This window comes from Oculina patagonica, chromosome 14 (genome assembly GCF_052425735.1).
Source record: "Oculina patagonica isolate OP01 chromosome 14, crgOcupat, whole genome shotgun sequence".
NCBI lineage: Eukaryota > Metazoa > Cnidaria > Anthozoa > Scleractinia > Oculinidae > Oculina > Oculina patagonica.
In genome coordinates this window covers 3,017,247-3,040,518 of record NC_135771.1, presented here as the reverse complement: position 1 = coordinate 3,040,518, position 23,272 = coordinate 3,017,247, and the positions used below count along the sequence as shown (strand labels likewise).

The 23,272-nt window shown below is 40.4% G+C and overlaps 1 protein-coding gene across 1 annotated transcript; it reads left to right on the top strand.

The window, feature by feature from the left end:
• The first annotated feature begins 108 nt into the window (after positions 1-108).
• LOC144638100 (uncharacterized) lies at positions 109-22,761 on the top strand. The gene is given in 20 exon segments (XM_078497249.1): positions 109-157; positions 3,097-3,246; positions 3,663-3,788; positions 4,956-5,195; positions 5,862-5,974; positions 6,339-6,569; positions 7,317-7,429; positions 8,658-9,157; positions 9,159-9,269; positions 10,139-10,819; positions 11,559-11,886; positions 12,595-12,960; positions 13,499-13,882; positions 14,448-14,828; positions 16,147-16,530; positions 17,712-18,025; positions 18,928-19,066; positions 20,703-20,738; positions 21,102-21,248; positions 21,852-22,761. Coding segments are annotated over 19 exon segments (4,740 nt in total). The 5' UTR covers positions 109-157; positions 3,097-3,108; the 3' UTR covers positions 21,860-22,761.
• The last annotated feature ends 511 nt before the right edge of the window (positions 22,762-23,272 follow it).

Here is a 23,272-nt window from a genome sequence, read left to right as displayed (position 1 = left end):
CCTGGTATGTTTCAAAATGCCTCGGGAGAACTTTCCCTTTTTGGTCCGAAAACAGCTTTTTAAATTTATTTATTCAGAACTTGTAGGCGAGAAGCAGGCAAACTCCTTTCCAAGTTCACTTCTCCGAACACAGAGAACGCCGGGTTTTCTAAAAAGGGTAAGGACCTAACTAGTGAATTACAATTATACCTTATGTTTTTTATTGTAAAACGAAATTTGTTAACGTGAATCGCTCACTGAGAAATCTGCTCACTGTACTTTTTTGTGAGACTTTCGAGGGTGCCCACAACGATTTTGAAACTATACTTACTGCCTAGTGCAAAAGTCGTTAAAAAAGAAGTCTCGCGTTTACTGTGTAGCTTATAAATTGACCCTTATATTTCAACGGATCGAATGGATGACGGGCTGTTAAAATCATGGCAAATTAAACCAGAAGAAGCATTTTAAATTCAAAGGACAGTAGCCAGTGAGCGAGATTTACAATTGTGACCCAGACAGCATCATAATGGTGAAGCGAAAAGTGATAAGCAAACGTTAAGTTGTTTTAACTGCTAACTAAAGTGAGTTTTTAATATAAAGCTTGACCATATAGCTGTTTTCTAACATTTGATAAGAAAAACAGACAGCAAAACAGAAATTTTAAAGGGAAAATCGATGAAGTAATTTTGTATGCCTTTGTGGCTTATCAAAGACATTCTTCAGAAATGCATTTTGCATCTCGCTAGGGTTCTAAGGTTACTTTCATACTGTTTGCTAGTTGGAATGTAACATTAATTTTTAAATTTGCAGTGCTAATTTTTAAGCAAAAACAAACTTCACAAAAATTCACTCCGTATTAAACAGTAAAAAAATATTCGTTTTCAAAACGGGATCATGATTAAACATTCAGCCCGTGTAGCCAATTTTGTCTCTATAGAAGCTTAATTACCTGTTGTGGAAAAGTGTCGACTAAAAGAAGAAATGTCGTTGATTCTTTTTCATGTATAGTTATAACATTTTCCTATATCACAGATCCAGACGAGGTCTTTGTTGAATTTCATACAGCAACGAAATGTTTTTGGATTAGACCTTTAAAGTTTCTTTAGTGGTAGAAAAATATTAAAATCGCAAATTTTCTTGAAATTAAATTAATCAGGCAAATATCTTGAAATTACAACGTTTTATAACCATATAAAAAGAGTTTCCTGTTTCGCTGGACTCCAGATCGAGCGGTCCGGGTTCTAGCCCAGGCTGGGGTCACTGCGTTGTGTTCTTGGGCAAGACACTTTACTCTCTGGCACTGTAGTGCCTCTCTTCACCCAGGTGTACAAATGGGTACCGGCGAAATAAATGCTGGGGCTAACCATGCGATGTACTGGCATCCCATCCAGGTGGGAGTAGAAATACGATAAGTTCCGGCCTAGTGGGCCACTTTGCCCATACGCAGACTTTATCTACCACAAATTACAGGTTTGAAGTTGCCAGTTTTTTAATGAAACAAAATAGGTTTGTTCCAGTAAAAATACTGGGAATTATGGAGTCAGTGAAAGAAACACTATGCTAAGTAGGTTTTCGCAAGTTGACCTTAAAATCCGCATAACAAATAGCACATAAGAACATGTATAGGAGGGCGTCGATATTCTTCGCTCTAAAAAGCTCTTGAATTCGCAACTCTTTGCATTTCATTTTTAAATTATTACCACGCTTTCAAATTGAAGAATAACCTAAAAACATTAATCAATTTTTTTAGTTCGATAATCGCTGAGATCCGCAAATTTGATCAAATTTAGGGGTATCAAATGGTCTTTGCGAGCATGCGAGCACAGCCTTTTTTCTTTGCGAGCACGAGCATTGACAAAAATTAGCCTTGCGAGCAACGAGCACTTTTCAAAAACCTACCTCCACTAAAAACCGAGCATGCGAGCACTTGTAAAAATGTGCGAGCCGGCGAGCAAACGAGCACCCACTAAAATTTTGCGAGCATTGCGAGCACTACGACATTTTGAGGACCATTCTTGACTCCTAAATTTCTATATCTGTTAAACCACTTTTTGTATCGACATAAAAATTCAATATAAATGTTCCTCCAGAATGGTCAAGAATAACATGACACGTTGTTAAGGTTTTATTAGCTTGTTCTGGCATGACACACAAGGAACATAGATTAGTGCTTCATCTCCAATTCAGAGTTTTTTTTCGCTCTTAGTCTATAGCTGAAATTCGTCTAACAGCACAGTACAGCGGTGGTAAAAATGACCTGCTTCCCAAAGGCTCAAACGAATCGAAGATACCTCAGTTGTGCATGTTAAAATTACTGACTGTTTCTATTTAACCTATAAGCCTCATGTCATGATTATATTTGATATTGAGTCAAAAAACTTAACGTCGACATTTTGTGATGCGTCCATTCCCGCAGTTCGCTGTCCTATAGACGCGAGAATTTGAAAAAGAACTTAAAGTCCAAAGCAACCCAGTTCTTCAGTCTTAGGTTTTTTACGTAAAGCATACTATAGCATGGCAAACGAGTCACAATTATTTTAGTTGTTTTAGTGTGTCTTTCATGAGCGAGGTTGTACATAGAGGGTCTAAGCTGGCCTTAAAACAGATTGCTGAGAATCTTTCAAAATTGAAAATGTCCGCTAAGAAATACGCAATTTTCAACGGATAGCTAAGATCTAAGATCTGCAAAATCTACAAATAGCTGAAAAATGGGTTAAAATTTAACTGATACCCTGGAAATCGCCGAAAATGTAACTGATAACTGAGTTTCCGGCCAGCAGCACCCCATCAAGACTCTCTACTAGCTACTAAAGCGGTGACGGTAAATTCGAACCAAAGTCAGAGTCCTCAAAAGGCTAGACTGCAAAACAGTCGTATCTTTTGTGAACGCGCTCGGTCTGTCGCTCGCTTTATCCAACGACTTAGCGCTTTATCGAACGACTTGAGAGAAAAAAAACGACTGTTTTACAGTCTATCAAAAGGCTGGATGCACTATCGACACGTTTAAGTCGCGGTGATTTCGATTTCTAGACCTTCTGTGTTTTCGAGAGTGTTTTATTTTGACAATGATGTTTCGGGAATCTGATTTCTTCAATTTGATCCTGTTTCTTCTCGCAGGTGAACGGGAAAATGAGGACAAGGTTACTGCTTGCCTTTTTGTATGGTTATCTCTGTTTGCATCTGGCTCTGAACGATGTCAGTGGCGAGGATGAAGAAGAAAACGGAGGTGAAGAAGGGGATGAGGAAGATGAAGATCCTGTAGACGAGGTATTTCGTAATTATCTGGCACATCTCAGATTGGCTGAGGGATATTCCGAAGATGGTTTTCGGATAGCCAAGATCTTCCGAAGATTTCCGAAGATTAATGAAATTTCAGAACTTTTTTTTAAAATTGGGATGGCTCAAAGTTTCACATTCCGAATAGGTCCGAAAATATTCCGAAGACTTGCGATTATTTCCGAAGGTTGCCCAATATAACACGTAATTATTACTATTAACACAAAGATTATTGTTTAATTGAAAAAGATACCCCATACTGGAGGGAAAGTCACTCACAGCAGAACAACCATTGCATGAACGAAAATTAAAATGCAAGGGTGTCGTACGTGTGTAATATTTGATATTTTTTGGTTTACAATCACTGAAAGATTATCATAACTTTTATTTATCTTGAAATTACCTAGCAATTCGACATTGATGCAGATAATATGGAAGATCTAGCAAAGGAGATAGCAGAAAAAGCCATAACGAAACAACTGGAGATTATGGAAGAGCAACAACAGAGGGCACAAGAATTTGTGGACAGCAAGGTAAACGAGATCTTTCCTTTTTGTCAGGACTCATTTTATAATCGAAAGGAGCGAACCTAAGCGAGCAGCCCCTTAAGACTGAGTCACGGAATTAACCAAATTTTGTAATTAAAAATTGCTATATTAGAGCACTGAAACTGTTAACGAGCATCTTTAGCTGTGGATGGCGCGGATGAAAACGGATTGCAACTTGAAAAAGTTAGGCTAACATTTTCAAGTTGTTTCCGCCAGTCATAAAGAAAAACGATATTTATAGCCATAGGTTGATTTCTATCCACAAATTACGGTTAAAATTTCCTTTAGATTTTCAAAGAAAATATTTTTTTATGGGTTTATTTGCCTATCACTAATTTCCGTTATATGAATATTGTCTATGTACTTGTAGGCGTGAGCCGTAGATAATGGTGCGTCTCCTAACATAGCTTATAGCTTCTTTAAGGGAGCGCTATCACGGCTACGTATATACGACTTCGAAAAAAGTCAAAAGACATATTTACATCAAACCTAAAAGTAATAGATTTGTTTTGTTACAAATTATTATACTAATGCACAAGATATCCAAAAAGGTGTACGCGAAGGTTGGGCAGAGGTTTTCAAATTCTGCCCTCGTATCTCGCTTAAAACTAATCACAACTAGCTCTTCCTTTAACAACTCACAATTTACCTTTAACATTGCAAATCTAGGCGCATTTTGTATACCAGCGAAGTTGAGGACCGTTTTCATTTCAAAAACTCAAGAGCCTAAAAGACATATGTAAACTACGAATAGTGGTCCAATTCTGTTAAAACTCACCATGCAAGTGTAATGAAGTAATAAACAAGTAATATTATTGTGATGCCATCAGGAACTTTAGATCTCAACTTGAAAAAATCAGGCTGATTTTTTTCGAGTTTTGTCCTTGTGGACTAAAAAAACCCTAAAACTTATTATGGCTCCCTTCTTCCTTCAACAACAATGTACCTTATATTTCCATCTTGGTGTACTAGGTGCATTTCATATACGAGAAGACCTATTCGCCAATTTTAGTCCTTTTAACCGAAAAGCATTAAAATCCCCGTGACAATGTCCCTTTAATGTTCTGACCAAAAATGAATCAACATTCCCGTATCATTATATCATTGCAGTATACCACAAAAAGTAAACAAACGTTATAAATCGTGTTTCAGTTGGACATCAACATCGAACCAGAAAAAGGCTGGAAAACAGAAGACTTGTTTGTTCCTCCTGGTTTTCACGTGGATGCTGAGATGACCGGGGAAGACGAGAAGCCAGAGGGGGAGGCTGGTGACCAGCCATTTCTGTACCCTATGGGGGTGGGTGGAATGTTAATGAATTCCTGCGTTGGAACAAACTACCAACCAGGGGACCCCTGTTATGAGGCTTATTGGGCGACAACCAGATGTGAGGTGAGTAAACTGATTGTATTGTTGACTTTCTGTAAACCTATTTATCTTTGGTTCAAAATTTTTGCAAACCAGTTTACTGTATTGTCGACTTTCTGTAAACCAGGCAAGGGCTACTAGGAGAAACAGGACTAAACTGTAGCCGCGGATCCTTGTGTAAGCCAGGAACAGGGGGGCCGGCTAATGAAGTTTGAGTTAGCCTAGCACTTGATGAAGGATAGTCAGTCTAGCCGAAATATAAGGCATATTTCTAAAGAATGATTTGTCAGTGATCATGCAGCCTTGCACTTTTTTAAAAAAGTGGTTTTCAATCAGTTTTTTCAATTTCTTTATATGTTTGGTATCTTATAATAAGCAGACAATTCTACGTTATCAAGATATCTTGAGGCTTAAATTTATCTTTGGTTCAAAATTTTTGCAAACCAGTTTACTTTTTATTTTTCATTGGCTTGTATTCATTATCATAATCTGAATCAATAGGGAATAAAAATCACCCTGGTTTGAAATTTTTTTAAACCGATAATAACTTTAAAACACAATCTATTTCGCGCGAGTTTTTGACGCGCGCGTGGAAGAAGTACGCATTTTACTTGCTCGCCATTTTCTTCGCGCGCGCCTGTGCAATACTTGTGCATGCATACCAAATTAAAGCTTTATTGTTATTTTTAGAGCATGATTGATGGTGCAGCGTTTATTGGCGTTGGTTTTGATGGTCGTGGCGATTACAGTCCTGAATCACGAAAAATGAGCATTGTACAAAGAGATTGTTCAGGGAGATCCACGTAAGTTTCATCGAATAATTCACAATGCTGACAATGATAGCCTTCAATGAAAAAGCAAAACTCGTGGCCTCCTATCTTCTCAGTTATTACAGACGAAGAAGGGAAAGGGAAGCTGGAAGGGTAGAAAATGGGCGATCCAAGCGATCATGATCGCCCCAATCGCCGCAAACGTTAGAGATCGTCTGTGTAATGTTCTCATATAGTCGCCCCGATCGCAAGAAAACATTTTGAAGTGACAGAGGCGATAGAAACGATCGAGAAGATTTTATGAGAACCAGGCTTACTTACGAACGAATCTTGCCCGGCAAACTACGTATATCGCGGGATACATGTTATGTATAATGAATGTTTTTACGATTTTTAGATACGACGACTTTGATGTTCCAGACACAATGAATGTGCATGGAGTGTACGATACCAGTGCTACAATGCAGACATTTTACAGTCGAAAAGAATACCAGCAGTCACTACAAAAACAAGCGGGAATGGCGGGTTCTGCATTTGGATTTTATGGTGGCGTGAAAAAAGCTTGGGGAAGTTCGACACTGAGCGGCTCACAGAAATACATGGCACTGTTTGAAATTGATATTGACAGGTAAAACTCTACTTTTTATATTTGTTTTATTTTTTATATAAAAAATCAACTTAAGATTGGGTCTCAGAGAATTTTCTTTACAGTGGCACGATTTATTTGTTTCTTTTTTACGCGACGAGGATCACACCTTAACAGATGATATACGCACAAACAGGAAAATTTTATCAGCCATGATTTCTTTGGTATCCTTCCCTGCATGGCAATTTTCTTGCTTGACCATACCATGTACAAGTAATTTTTTAAAAAGCTTAATATGAAAAAATATGTTACCATTAGTCTTTAAGTAGTCTTATCCGTGTATAGCAACTAGTTTAAACCCAAAGGTATCATTACTTGGACTTGTGTGGTTTCGATACTCCCCTAAGTAAAAGTGAATCAGGAAACACTTGGTTATGTATCATTTTGGTTTTCGGCAGAAAACCATCAAATGGCAAATGTGCAATGATGGAGCCAATTGTTTTTCTTCCCTTTGGGAGAATAATTTGTCAACTATTTTAAATTTTTCTAGTTTCTCTTTCAAAGTACAATAAAGTGTTCACAGTTTTCATATTCCCACTGTAAAATATTAACGTCCGCTTTTGCTCAGGTTGTCGAAGCATCAACGACCAAGAAAAGTCCTTTTTAGGCCCACCCTAACCCCTGTCCCGCGGTCCCTAATCCGACCGAACTACTAGACAAAAACTTAAAATAGCGTATTCGTACTCTATCTGTTATTTAGTAAAGTATTAAACATATACATTTCAACAGGTATGAAATATATCTTGACGAGGTGAAGCCCGGAGATCTTAGCGTGAACTTCCTTCGTGAATTTATGGATCTACCTTTATCTTATCTTGCTCCTGGTGCAGCTATGAAATTCCGTAAGTGAATCTTACATCTTTTTGCAGTTTTAATCTTATTTTTAGGAGGCTCAAAACAGTTTCCAGCACTTTCCAGCTTTTATACAGTAGAATCTGTTAAAAAAACACCCTTAATTTTCGAGTTTAGTGCTTATAAGGGAAGTGTACTCAGCGTGGACCCACCTTGTAAGGGGTCGGGGGGGTTATGCAAGGTACCACCTGTCTGATTACCGTATTTATTCGATTGCGCCCCCCTGTGGTGGTGTTGCGCCCACCTCTGCGCCCACCCGTGGTGGCGCCCCCCGCGCCCACCCCCCCCCCACAGGGGAGTAGTCTGGGGGGACGTCCGGCCCCCTCACGTCAGTCCCGCCCCCCTCTCCTTGGTACCCCCTCCCCCACCGCGCCCACTCAGTCCCCAGGCCAACAAACGGTAGCCAAATGGACAAAATTAATGGGCTTCAAAAATTGAGTCAAGACTTTCATATTAGGTGTGCATGAAGCTTGTATTGCCAGAGAAATGGCACTAGGAGGTTTGAATCTTTTTCTTAGTGTCTACTTCTGATAGAGTGGGGCTATACAAACAAGAAACCATCTTTTTTAGGTGGGGGAGGTAGGGTACATGAAGAGACCACCAGTCTTTTTGCAGAGTGGTGGGTCCTGTCTGAGTACAATAGTTTTGACCATTTCCCTAACTCAAAAACGAGCTCGGTAACCCCCATTGTTATGATGGCGGAATAATGATCAGTATGTTAAGATACAACTTTTGGCAAAGTTTAAAAATATCTGTACATGAGGTTCAGAGCCACCTCAAACTTTCGAAAATTTAAAGTGGCTCTGAACCCATGTACAGACACGCGTCCTGCACACTGCTAAAAAAGCTTTCTGTCTGGGGATAGAGAAAGAAAGATGGTATATTTAGCTCGGTGAATAAAATGCACCATTATTTTTCTGAGGGAGGTTGGGCATGCAATTTCTAAAAAAAATCCTGCACAGAAAAAGCGGGTGAAAAAAAAAAACGTGCAAGTGGAGCCCTGGGGAAAAATCAAGCCTATACATTAGTGATTTTTGATGCTTAAAAATAATAATTAAAAAAAAATTATTGCACAAGCTCACGGCCCCGAATAAATCTTGCACAACCTGAAGGTTAAAAAAATATCTTGCCCAGAAAAATCCCCCTCCCCTTCAAAAAAAAGGTCCGTCCCTTAAGGATAGATGTAAGCTCAGTAGTCGTTTATATTTTTGTTTCCAGAGAACTTTATTCTTCGTTGGGGAACTCACTACATAAAATCAGGAAAATTCGGTGGACGTCTTCAGGTCTTTAAAACAATGGAAGGTAGTCAGGTGTCAAGCAAAGCAGAGTTTAGCCAAGTAATGGAAGTCGAATTCAGAAGTTTGTTTGCGAGCTTCAACGCCAAGAGCGAAAGTAAACAGAGTAGCAGCCAGCAACGCCAGCATAAAACGTCATCGACCTCAATTTCAGTTGAAGGGGGAGATCAGGAGATAGCTTCGATCATCTCGGATATGGAATCGCCAACTATCAAAACTGAATTGAAACAGTGGCTCGAATCAATTCGTACATTTCCAAAGCCATTTAAGTTCATGGTTGCACCAATCACAAACCTGCTCAAGTTCAATGTTCATTCCCTGTTTCCTGATGAGGAGATGTCTGACTGGGGCTGTGAGGCAAATAAACGCCGATTGAAGAAGGACCCTCATACTGACGAGTACTACTATGAGATCAAAATAAATAAGTACCTTAGTTAGAAAGCCTTGCCCGTACCTGGACCGCGAGGCACTCATGTATGACATGGAGCGCAGACGGAACAATCTGGATATAGCTATTGGTGTTTATATGGAAGAGGTAAGGACATGATTTCCTAATAAGCTATATAGTATACCGTTCGATTAAGCGTCCAACCTCAAATAAGCGCCCACCTCGAATAAGCGCCCAACTCGAATAAGCGCACCCACCCTGTAGGTAGGAAAAGTTAATAAGCGCCCAGCCTCACCCCACAAAAAAGTGAAGTGCTGAAGAGGAGCATAGATTATTGAAATTGACTAAGTACCACTAAGAGACTTCCCCCATGATCGAGTTTTCTTAGTATTTTACAGAAACATTCAATGAACAGTTAAAATTCTGCTTTGGTACATCTTCACGTTTTGTTAGTATTTATTGTTTTGTTCCAAAATAAACTTACTACTTGCTGAAAATGGTGAAAATTTAATAGGCGCCCAGCCTCGAATAAGCGCTCACTCTCAAGGTCTAAAAATTTAATAAGCGCCCTAGGCAAATAAATACGGTAATAACTTAACCCTTAAACACCTATTTTGAAACCGCATCTAATGCGGCAGTTGCCCAATGCAAAGCGGTAGTTAATTAGGGGGCCCTCCTCCCGTACTTGTTTAATTTGTTAATAAAATGCAAGGTACCAGCTAGTATTTGGAAGCCGCGAGGGCCACCGTGTTTTGACGCAAGATCATTCGACGTTCTGGTTAAATTATTTCTAATCTGTCTACTTTAAAAATTTCAGTTGAATTCAGCTAGTTTTAGAATTTGAATTCATCTCCTTTTAAAGTTTTCGTGTGCCATTAAAATATTTTGTATCGGGAGGGTTGGGGAGGTTAAATCTGTTTTCTAAACTTTTCACACGAATAGTGCTAATTTAGATGAATGGCTATTCCCCGAGTGGTGTTTCAAGATAATCCTCAATCCAATGTTCGTTTTTGCAGGGTCCAATTTCACCCTCTGATATCAGCCTCCCTGCTGGCGAGCCCGGTTGTCAAACGGAGAACTACAACTTCCAGAAACAATCTGCGAGGCCAACTTGGGAGGAAATGACACACGATAGCATGCCATTTGTTGTTATTTTCACGACACGCGAAGACCTAGTGGGATCGTGGAATGGCCCTTCTACAATACCAGCCAAGATGGAGAAAGTCGTAAAATACTTCAACGGTAAATGGTTTGTCGGTGATGATGCTAACGACATGGACATGACGTCATCCTGCAAGACCAAAGAAGGAGAGGAAGGGGAAAACAAAATCTGCATTATGGGCTTTACTCTGAAATACTATTCCGACAGTGGATTTCTTAGGCTAGCCGAGGAAGACTTAGAAATTAACAAAATGAATTATAAGTCTTTGAGACATGCAGATGTTGGTAGACTGTTTGCGCACGTGGAATGGACACAGGGTCACGCTTTCCGTTTTCAAGAAGTGGTTGGTTATCTTCCGTGTAACGTGAAATGGTCGAACGCGTTACGATTTGATCCTAGTAACACACAAGGAAAGTGTCTTCACTTCACAGCCGTTTCCGAGGGCACGATATTTGTAGTTTTCGCCGCAGTTCCAAATGACCGAGATACCTGGTATTATGTCGAGATTTCCCCATTTGGTGTTGGAATATTTAAGGTATGTCAGTACCTCGGTGGGGTGGGGTGGGGGTGGGGAGTGAGGGGCTCCCCTCCCCGAGGGTCTCAATGGGGTTAACCGTTAGCCGTAAAACGGCCAAAAATTTAGCCGTTAGGCGTAAAAAATGGAAAATTTTAACCGTTAGCCGTAAAATGTGTTAACCGTAAAAATCGGTCAGTGATTATAAATGACCCAAACTAGTTCACTTCATCGTCCCAAAAATGGTCCAAAGACCTAAAATACGTTTTTCAATAATGGAAATTGATTTTTAACTATTAAAAACAATGAAAATTAACTTTTAACTTCTGATAACCGTAATGGAAATAAATTAACCGTTAGCCGTAAAAAGGCCAAAATTTTAACCGTTAACCGTAAAAGCCCCCACCCCATTGAGACCCTCCTCCCCGGGGTCAGCACTTATGAGAACACTTCTCACTTGATTGTAAAAGCATTCGCATTAGCTTTGGTTTTGCATTACTACGCTTTGTGATTAATTTTAAAAAACTCACTCTACTTCAGTTTCAAAACTTATCAGAAGTAACGCCAAAACCAATCATGACTCGCTCACACTCGTTTTCCCGCGCTTCGTGCCGGCTACATGTATCTGCTTCGAGTTTTGATTGGTTCACTGGATTGTCTGTGTTCTTTGTGATTGGCCAGAGTAATTACTTTTGCTTGTGGCTTTACGTCACCCAATCGAAAATCCCTTCAACTGACACCGTTATGGTTCTATTTACAGTCTCAAAAACTGGAGGTTTCCACAACTGATGTCAGCGCAGTTGGTTTAGGAAGTGATGTCCTATATCAGTCCTACTTCGTCTGTGTAACAGAAACGTCAGAACGCACCGTGATTGAATACGGCAAGAGTTCGCGTTCGACAGGCCACGGGGACGTGTTCCTCACGATGGTAGATGTAGTTAACCCAAAGTATGTCCGTTGGTATTCATTTGGTAATGGCGAGGAAACCCTTCAAGTGGTGGATGCACACATTCTGTCGCGTCAGTTTACCAAAGCTACTTGCCATGGAGAAAACGGATTGGACGAAAAAACAAATATGTGTACACTAGGTACGTACTAAAACCATGCCTAAGAAACAGAAAACAAATTGGGCACGTTTTTCCATGGTCAACACTTTTTTTTTATTAAAAACTAGCAATGGTATATTGCAATTTCTGAGTTTTGATTGGTTAACAGGCAATGGTTTATGAGCTCATATACCATGGACCACAAATATGTTAGGTGTACTCGTCGACGAGAACAGCCGGGAAGCTCAAATATTGCAATTCTTTGGGTGTTTTAAATAAAACAACTATTCCATTCGCGCTTGTTGGATATCAGATAGTTATAGCCAACGAGGCGCTAGCTATAACTATTTCATATCCAACGCGCGCTCATGGAATAATTGTTAAATAGCGACTGGGTTCGAGTCTGTTATATGAGTAAAGACTAGATGTTCTTCTAGTTAAACCATGTGTAGAGGTTCGAAAATCAGTGATTCCAGTAACATTGAGGAAAAACTAAAGTGACACCGATAGTCTGCCGTTAACAACAAGTAAAAAAAAAATTTCATGAGAAAAAATAAACTTAATTAACAGTCAATTAAACTTTTATACCTATCAGTAACGTTAAATTAGAAAACCATGCTTTGACTAAATATGACTAAGCTCCGACCAGTGCGAACAGTTAAATCACATTTTATGCAATACAAGATCAATGGCTTGACAGATCATCACAGTTTGCGTTGCAATTAAAAATAATATTTTTTTCTTTTTTAGGGTTTGAATGCCAGTCCTACAAAGTGCTCGATCAAGTCGACCGTGGAATGAGTTTTAGTGGCTTAAGTGAAGAAAAATGCGACGAAGAGATCAGCTCAATAGCATGGTATCGAATGATGGGAAGGGCTGGTGACCAGATACCAGAAAAATGCGTTCCCATCAACCGCTGCGGCACTCGCGCTCCCGGGTGGCTGAATGGCAAACATCCAACTGTTGAGGATGGTATTGTGACTCGTGAAGTGTGCTATAACTGGAACGACAACTGCTGTAACTGGAAAAACAACATTAATATCAGAAACTGTGGTGATTTCTTTGTGTATCAGCTACAGAAGCCACCCACTTGCTCATTGCGTTACTGTGGCAACGGTAGGTGTTTACTGATCCCTATTTTCCTCAAGACTCAAAACTAATTACTTCATTTAAGGAATCCTAGTGTGTGACAATTCAAATGAAAAGAAGTGAGCAGTGCTTTTATGTGTTGTTTTTTAGTTTTCTGAAATATGGTACTGTTTATTGTGCTGTATAATATGTTTTTAACTTTTGAGCCTGTGGATAAAACCCCATCTGTGACCACTAGAATAAAAGCTAGCTAAAGCTACTGAGCAGTACTTTCATGTGGTACAACAGCCTGGTTCTAAATTTTACTCTGTGAATGAAACTCCCTTGTTCACGAGTGACAATTCAGATGAAAGCTATTGAGCAGTACTTTCATTTGGTACTGTTTATTATGCTGAAAATGTGTTTCTAACTTTTGAGTCTGTGGATAAACCCTTCTTTCATGTAGTGCTGTTAACCAGTATGCTCTAAAAGTCTGATGGAGTAAAACCCCTAGAGTAAAACCTTAGTTACCCAAAACTTTCAAGGAGTACCTTTAACCATCATGAATTATTTTAAATCGTGTCAGCTGATGAATGTAAATCCTACCAATCCGTGGACCAGGCTGACCGTAGTATGAGTTTTGCCGACGAAAACGTAGTGAAATGTGACCAGAAAGAACAAGATGGCATGAGTTTTCCAGGCTGGTATCGCTTCACGGGAGAGACTGGTGACCAGATGCCGGATAAGTGCGTTCCCACAGGGCGTTGCGGTACTAAGGCTACTGGTTGGCTCAAAGGAGCACATCCAACTGAACAGGACGGGGTAGTGACTCGTGAAGTCTGTTATCACTGGGATAACAACTGCTGTAAATGGAAAAACAACATCAAGGTCCGCAACTGTGGCGAGTTTTATGTGTATGAGCTGCAAAAGCCGCCTTCTTGTGATTTACGTTACTGTGGCAATCGACAAGGTGAGTAGAAGATTCGTCCTATCCCGACGGGGGGGGGGGGGGGGAAGGGACTGTAAAGGGACTATGTCACGGATTTTACCAGATTTTTGAACAGCCAAAAAATTTATATTTGTGTCAGAGGAAACCTAAAAATAATAGTTCATTATTATTAAAAATTGCTATAAAAGAGCACTGAAACTGTTAACGAGCGTCTTTGGCTGCGGTTGGCTCGGATGGAAACGGATTGAAACTTGAATAAGTAAGGCTTACTTGTTCAAGTTGTTACCGCGCGTCTTCAACAAAAAGATCGATTTTTATAGCCGTAGCTTGATTTCTATCCGCAAATCTGCATATCTTCAGTGTATGTAAAAGGGACGTAAAAGAACCCACACACTTATCGTAAAACGTTGGGCATGGAGTTCCCGGTGTTGTGGACTGGTCTTTGCCCATCGTGCTGTGTACTGTGGAATGCTCGGAGATACTAGCTGTATAAGCCACTCTGAAAAACTCGAGAGTAAACAAAGTGATGACATAAACACATACTGCTCTGAAAGGTGGAAAATGCAAGGCTTTTTTATACATGCAGGTCAGGAATGCAAGAACTACAAAGAACTGGATGAGGCCGATCGTGGAATGGGTTTTGCCAACCAAAGCGTAGTCAAATGTGACGGAAAAGATGCAAGTAACCTCAATGGCTGGTATCGGATCACGGGAAAGGCTGGTGACCAGTTGGCAGATAAGTGCGTTCCAATCAAGCGATGCGGCACTTTAGCTACTGGCTGGCTCAATGGCAAACACCCAACTGTTGATGAGCTTGTAGTGACTCGTGAAGTGTGTTACCACTGGGAAGATAACTGCTGTAAATTTAAAAACAACATTCAGGTCCGCAACTGTGGCGACTTCTATGTGTACGAACTTGGACCGACACCTGGCTGTCAATTCCGTTACTGTGGCAACGAGGACATAGGTATGTAAGACCATTTTGTGGTAGAATCCGCCATTTTAAGGATGGGTCAAAATGTCGCCGTTGTCTACAGGAAAATTTATAGACAAATGTACAGAAAAGCTAACAACACGATTACAGATTTTCCACCCTGCCACATCCCTCAAATTCATCAGTTAAATCATTTCTCTATCACGCAGAAATTCGATTAGTTTTATAAAAGTTATGTGATTTCAAAATCACTGACATTTCCATACAAACTCTGTATAATACGACAGATTCTGTCCCGAATCACCTGCAATCCACCACAAAAAATCATGAGATTTTTTCAGTACGCACGCGCGAATGTAGTTTTTGACACCGTAATGGCTGCAGTTAACATAGCAAATGAAACCCTTTGCCCTAAAAAAAGATGTTCCTTTGGGCCGATAAGTTTTGAAGGTTTTGCTAACAACATCAACCCTTTTGCCACGGGAGAAAACTTATGTGCTTATGACGTCACTGTTTGGTTTAAATCTGGCCATTTTGATGACATTTTCACACCAAAATGGTGAACCCCCCTATACATGAAATGGTTCACCACTCCTTGAAGTTTTGCAACTTTTTTTAAAATAATTTCACGGTATCTAATGCATTTTTTTATCAACCTAATCGTCGAGAGCTGCTGAAAGGTTCAAATTAGGGAAGGGGCACCGGAGAAGAAGGTTAGAATAATTTATTGTTGAGTTTAATTTTTTTTTTTTTCAAGAAGAATGACATCATTAAGATTTTTAACCGCACAGAAATGTTGCGTTATGTTTAACTGAGGGTCTCAGATCTGTAAAATTTAATGATAGCTGAGAAATTACTGAAAAATCTCCGAAAATTTCCTTGGCAAGGCTCCTCTGATCTGCCTAGTTGTGCATTGCCACAAACCGATTACAGACACCCCGGACGCTATTTAGATTGCAAAGAGGTGAACTACGCAATGACTTTTGGGAAATATAAGCAGGAGTATGCCACCCCCTCCCCAGGGGGGGGGGGTGGCGCTTAGCTTTGTGTACGACGACGAGCCCCCCACGTTTCAAAACGCTCCGCCGCCTCTGTTCCTTTAGGCCGATAAGCCTTCTTTTGTCCCGGGTTCGATTCTCGGACCCGGCGTCATATGTGGGTTGAGTTTGTTGTTGGTTCGCGTCCTTGCTCCGAGAGATTTTCTCCGGGTTCTCCGCTTTTTCTCCCTTCACAAAAACCAACACTTCTAAATTACAACTCGATTGGGAATCCGCGGGCCACAAGCTTATAGCTTTAATCCTCACCGTGTCTAAATAAAGGTAATTTATTTATTTAACCATTTCCATTTCAGAGCTGGGTGATGAATGTCAAAGTGGGCATTATAAAGTACTCGATGAAGCGGACCGCGCAATGAGAAACAAAGATAGAAGCAACGTTAAATGTGACAGGAACGACATCAGTTACGGCTGGTACCGAATAACGGGAGACGCTGGTGACCAGATTCCGGAAGAGTGCGTTCCCGAGTACCATTGCGGTACTCATGCGCCTGGGTGGCTCAATGGTAAACATCCGACTGTCCAGGAAGGGATAGTGACTCGCCAAGTTTGCTATCGCTGGGATGGTAACTGCTGTAAATACAAAAACGACATAAGGATCCGCAACTGTGGCGGTTATTTTGTGTACGAACTACAAAAGCTTTCTAACTGTGATTTGCGTTACTGTGGTAACAAAAATGGTAACTATCTGACTTCTTCTCTTTTTAGCCAATAAGCCATGTACCATGTGTTTGAATACCAATCCCTTATTATATGGCAAACGGGTACACGATGAAAACGAACATATGATTGGCTCGATCCCTGCCCTGGGGGGGGGGGGGGGTACTCCTATAAATTTTGAATAGGGGTGTGCCGCGAAGGTTCTTAAACCCTGACCCTATTAAAGGATAAAAAAAGCGAAAATTGATTGATACCCTTGTTAGGCCCAAAAACGAAAAATGACACCCTATTAAAGGGTAGGAGAAGCGTTCCGTAACGACCCAAATAACGGCTAACCGCGCACGGCAAAACACAAATCTTTATAAAACCGCATTACTAATAATTGAGAGAGAGTTCAGTCGTTTAGCTGGGCGTTTATTTTAGCTGATAGAATTTAGGTACCCTATCTAAGGATCACACGGGAACACATTGACAAAAAGAGCAAAAATGATACCCTATTTAAGGACCGAGAACCTCAAAAACCATACCCTATCCCGCGGCACATACCTATATAGCCCATATATGGGAGTACCTCTCCCGGGGATTCCTGAAAGGTTCGAATTGTGCAATTCGGAACGTGAAAAGACCTAAACGAATTGTTTTTAAAACCATTAGCATCCTGCCTTGCTCCAAGACGCCTGTCTCTTATTGTGAGGAAAATGTACGCGCAAGGAAGGCCATGGTAAAGTTTAGATTGGGCCAAGTGTCCCCATAGGCGTGGAAGATTCCTCAATTTTTGTAGCATTAAGCGACTAGGGGAATTTGTTTTTACCTTGGATGGGAGCGTGTCCATCGCAGGGTTACATTGGTTACCCTGTGATGTTAAAGTACTTGTTAAAGTAAACCTGTAAATTGCCCAAGAGACACTGCTTGTCTTACGTTGGAAGGAAGACTGTTCCATAAGACTGCGCCGCGATAAGTTAAGCTATTTTTGTAATTGTTTATGCGCGGTAATGGAACATTGAGTTTGTTCTCAGAGTCCCTTGGGTTGTAAGCGGTTTCACGTTTTTCAACGCTTGATCCGGAACAGAACGCTTGATCCGGTGTCCAGCGCTTTACTGAACTTTGTATCAAATAAAAGAACTGATGATCACGAACTAAGTGTCAACTAGATTCAAGAATCTTATATAGTCATGATTAATATATCTATTGTAATCTACAGAATGCCAAAAGGATGAAGCCCTCGGCATGCAGAGTGGTAAAATCATCAACGAGCAAATAACAGGTTCTTCACAATACTCTATCGCACATGCTGTGTTTCGAGCTAGGTTGAACAGACAGACAGAGGGAGGCATGAATGGAGGATGGTCGGCTGCCACAAATGATGCTCATCAATGGATTCAGGTCGATTTTGGCGATATTACCACAGTGAAGCGTGTGGCAACTCAGGGAAGAGTAGAGTACGGTCAATGGGTGAAAAAATACAAACTGCAGCACCGCGAGAACAGTGGTCAGGCATTCCAGACATATTTTAAGGTAAAAGGAAAACAATCGATTTATCAGACAAACAAACAAACAAACAAACAAACAACAGTAACCAAAGTGAATTGATATTGATAACAGTCACTGTTTCTCCTTAGGTTCCTAGCCCAAAAATCCAAAGAAATCCCAAATTCCCATTCACGAAAGTCCCGTGAAAAAAAGACATCTTAGAATAAAAACTAATATAAATTAAGAACAACGTTTTTATTCTAAAATGTTTACATGTAACTAAAACAACTTTAATTCGAAAAAAGACATCATAGCTACAAAATTTTTCTTTTTGGCGAATGCGCTCAGTTCTCCCCAAATCCGGGGACTTTTATTTCACAACTTTCAAAATGTTAACAAGTCAATAAATCCGTGCGCGTAACGTCTGGTAATAAAAAGATTTCAGGATTCATGGAGAAACCACTCCCATGAAAATGTGACATTGCGTGACTCGGGATCTCACGTGCAAAGCGAGCGAGATAGGACGGCCATATTGGTTGTTGTTGTGTCACTCTTTCCCTACTTAATGGGGATTAGAAAATAATCCTCAACAATAACATGCATGACACCAATTCCCATAGAGAACATGGAAAAAAAAAAAAAAAAAAAAAAAAAAAAAAATACCCCCCCCCCCCCTGAGAACATAATGAGTTGTAATGATTCTATATAAAAGGTGATCTGAGTTTTCTTTAGAACACCCCCAGCTTTGATGCAGTTTTCGCTCTCTGACGATGATCTCGATGAGCGAAAACGTTTCAGTGTTAACATTAATTTTTACACACAACTACGCTCCGATAGTCTAAAAATATATTACATTTAAATGAAGGTATAGGCCTACCCTTTAATTTTATCATGAGGACACATCGATGCAACTAACGAGACCTTAATTGTCGCATTTTGTTGTATAGACATTTACTGGCAACAGCAATCAAAACACCGTAGTTACTCATAAGCTGGACCCGTGGATTAAAGCGCGCTACGTACGGCTTCTGCCTGTAGAGTGGCACAGTCACATTTCAATGAGGATGGAGTTTTATGGGTGTAAAGGTAAGTAATTAAGAAGGGCGCAGAATATCAGTTCCATTGCAAGTTTAGAAAAAAGACGAGAGAGACAGACAAACTAACAAACAGCCAGAGAGGCAGACCGTCAGACAGACTCAGACGGACAGACAGACTCAAACAAACAGACGGACATACAGACTCAAACAAACAGACGGACAGACGGACAGACAGACAGACTCAAACAAACAGACGGACAGACAGACTCAAATTAACAGGCGGACAGACAGACAGATTCAAACAAACAGACGGACAGACGGACTCAAATAAACAGACAGACAGAACAGACTCAAACAAACAGACGGACAGGCAGACTCAAAAAACAGATGGACAGGCAGACGGATGGACAGATTTAGACAGACAGACAGACTGACTCAGACAAACAGACGAACAGACTCAAGGAGGATGGAGTTTTATGGATTCAGAGGTAAATACCATATAACTCCGCCTTTAAGCCCCCCCCCCCCCCCGGTTATAGGCCCATCTACCTGTAGAGAAAAAAAAAATACAACCCATTATTGGCTTCCCGGATATAAGCCCCCCACTCCCCGGCAATAGCGTTCCAAATATTGAAAGGAATTTGATTTATTATGTTAATGAAAAACGTATTTCAATCAACGTTGCTGTAGCTCATTTCGACCCTTTTTTGTACTCCGCTTATAAGCCCCCCCCCCCCAGATATAAGCCCTCCTAGGGAAAAGCGCCCTGGGGACGAGGTTGTGAAACCGCTTACGAAGTTGTATAAACTTAGGGCTTATGAGCGGAATTTTACGGTAGTTAAGAAGGCGACAAAAAGTCATTTGGACGAGACAGACAATCAGACAGACAGACAGACAGACAGACAGGCAGGCAGAAAGAGAGACAGACAGACAGACTGACAGACAGACTGACTGACAGACAGTCAGACTGACAGGCAGGCAGACAGACAGACAGGCATTCAGGCAGGCAGGCAAATAGTTCATTTCAACACGAAAATTCTTCATTACATAGAATTGGTTTCCAATAAAGCCTTGCTTAAAAAAAATAAAGAAATACAAACAGACCGCCAGACCCTAACCTGCGTTCAGGCATTCTTGTTTTCGAAAGGGAGAGGGAAAAGCCTCAAAAAAATCACTCCTTATCACTCCTACTTATCACTCCTTTCCCGGAGTGATAAGTAGCGAGGGAGGGCATGATCTCAGGTTAGTCAGACCCTGGGCTGGTCTGATCAAGTGTCTTCAGCTGTAAAGCTCGAGGAAAGGGAAGAAAAGAAGACCCTGGAAACGAGATTAAGTCGAGTGTTCCAACTTACCATGTCTGCAATTGTATTGTGTTGCTTTTTCAAAATGCTTTTCTAAATTGATTGCTAATTTATGCAATTATAAATCAATAAACTGGAGTTAAGCCCCGCTCGCAAAGAACATTATATGGTTGAAAATTTGAATTGCGAGAAATATACAACAAAACCCTTTTAACTTTGCAGTCCCCTTGCATTTCGTCTTAAAATGCATGTAAAATCCATCTTTTTAATTTTATACCCCCCTTCCCCTTGGTGAACATCGTAAATGCTCCTTCCCCCTTTTTTTAGCCGCTAATTCTCCCCAAGAATGAACGTTCCCAATTTTTTTTTCTTTTCAATCTGCAGATTGCGCTGAGGCCATAAGCGGTTCTACCTGCAAAGGTAAATGACTTTATTTTACGAGAGTTGCACTTAATAGTCTTGCGACTTACAAACCTGTGGCTCTCGGATTCCCGATCGAATTGGAATTTAGAAGTGTTGATTTTTGTGGAGGGAGGAAAACCAGAGAATCCGGAGAAAAACCCTTGGAGCAAGGACGAGAACCAACAACAAACTCGACCCACATATGGCGTCGGTTCCAGGAAACGAACTCGGGCCATCCCTGCCCCCCTCCCCCCCCCCCCATGTAGTCTACGTGGCAGGCATTAAAAAAGGGGGGAAAGGAAAATGGAGGCCATGTTTCGTAGGGTGTAATTCTAACGTTTTGTCTTCCGTTGTTTTAAGTTTACGTTTATTTCATTGTAGTTTTGTCCCAGTCCTGCTCCTTTCCGAGTGTAGAGCGTAGCAACTGTGGATATGGCGGGATCAGTCAGTCAACATGTGAAGCCAGAGGGTGTTGCTGGGATGACAGCATTAGAGACGTTCCTTGGTGCTTTTCTGGAAAATTGAGAGGTTTGTTAAGTCCTGCTTTAGATTCCATCAACCAGTACAGCGCCACTACGTTATTTCCATGTTACATTCAGCTAGCTGTCTTTGGTGCGTCGACGCGCCCTTATACTGTATCACTTAGGCCCTGTCCACATTAACCTGGGTAAACTTGAAAACGACACGCTTTATCAAACACAGAGTTACAACGCATGCACAGAGCTATTGTTAAGCTAATTAAACCTTTTGTTTTGACAGAGAATACATGACTATTTGACGTCAGCGTTTTAAAAACTCCCCTTTTTCCCCCCCCCCCCCCCCCACACTACACCACCTAGCCGGCATTTTTAAATTTACCCACTTTGGAGAGCGTTTTTGAAATTAAACGCCGTTCCAGTGTGGACGGTTCTGACGGTTGGCCTATCCGAGTGAAAAAAGATGCGTTTCCAAATTTACCCGGGTCAGTGTAGAAAGGGCCTTATTCCACGCGTTTTTCTCGGTCGGTCCTCAAAAAACGTTCGTTAAGACACAGTTATTTCCTTATTCGCGTGTTGTATAATTAAGCTTTTAATACGTTATAAGTCGCTTGTTTCTCAGTTCTTCTCATGACTTGCTTTCTTTTTTTTGCAGTTTCCTAAGAGGATTGTTCTGACGGAAGAAGGATACGGAAGAAAAAAATCGTTTTGTCCCTTATCGCTTACGGCCACTACGGGATTAAAAAATACACATTACTGGGAATTAATTATTTAAAATAGAGTTTAAAGTTCCATTTTTAGGTGGATTTGTTCCTTTTCGTTGTACATTTACTTAAAATTATTTGACTCCGGGTGTCAACAATAAACACACAAGTTCAGTTTTTGCTCACGGTAAAATTTAGTTTGAGGTTAAGTTTGCGGGATCGACATAGTCAGTATAGTGATGTTCTTACTGTTTAAATTAAACCAATTACTTCTTAACTTAGAAAGGACATGGAGAGTTATTCAATTGATTATCATTAAACCAATACTAAAGTTATCACTCTGGCCAATCACAATGAACACCATTTTTTTTTAACCAATCACTAAGCGCAGTAATCCAAAACCAGTGTCTAACTTAAATCCATTTATCTTGGATTTGAGTTTTCAGTGAGTTACTATAAGCTGTCTCGGACTCCCCGCTTTCTCGAAATTTTTTCCTTTCCTTTTAGAGTTCGAGATTACATGGTGGGTTTCAACACTAACCCGTAATAGGCAAACTTAGTCGAACTCGGGTCAAACTGGTTCACACACTCGGAGCTTACTGGTTTCCGTGTGAGTTCGGGATGTTTGCCGAAGGTTTAAAAAGACCAAGTACCAAAATCTTTTGGTCGTTGCTCAATGGTATTTAACGATGAACATTTCGTTTAAATCCATACAGAGAAATACTGCCCAAAATTAAATAAATAGGAATATAAACAAGGCTTTCCCTAAAACTAACTCGCTAAAAAGTTATTGTTATACTTTGGCATGTAATATTATATTACTTTCATCTACGTCTTTCATTAGTACTTTTACCTCAAGTTGGTGGCATGTAAAATTAAACTGCACTTGGTATAAATGTTATGTAGTTGCTCTCACTGCAATTTCTTCACTTATCATCACCTTTCAGCCTGTTTGAATTGTTTTCAAACACGATATGTATAACAAAAAATAGTTTGAATTTCGAAAAAAAAAATTGTTTGCAGAGATGCATAGACTGAAAAAATGTTTGCAGGGGAAAACCTTTCATACCTCCCCCTCCAAGAACATTATGGTCCGTCCCTTAGAGTTTCAAGAGTTTGGTAACCATGCTAACCGTTTTGCAGACACTCTGCCATTAACATCGTACAAAGAGACTTAAGTTTTCATGATGGAAAACCTATTCAAATTAGTTGCTGTACAATAGTACTAAGCCTCCCCCCTTCCCAGTAGAATATCCCAGTAAACATGTGCGAAAGAGCCTTGATTGGTCTTCGTTTTACTTCGGATTGGATAAGAAAGTTTGGCACGAGATTTTCAAACCAATCACCAAGCGTAGTAATGCAAAAGCGAATT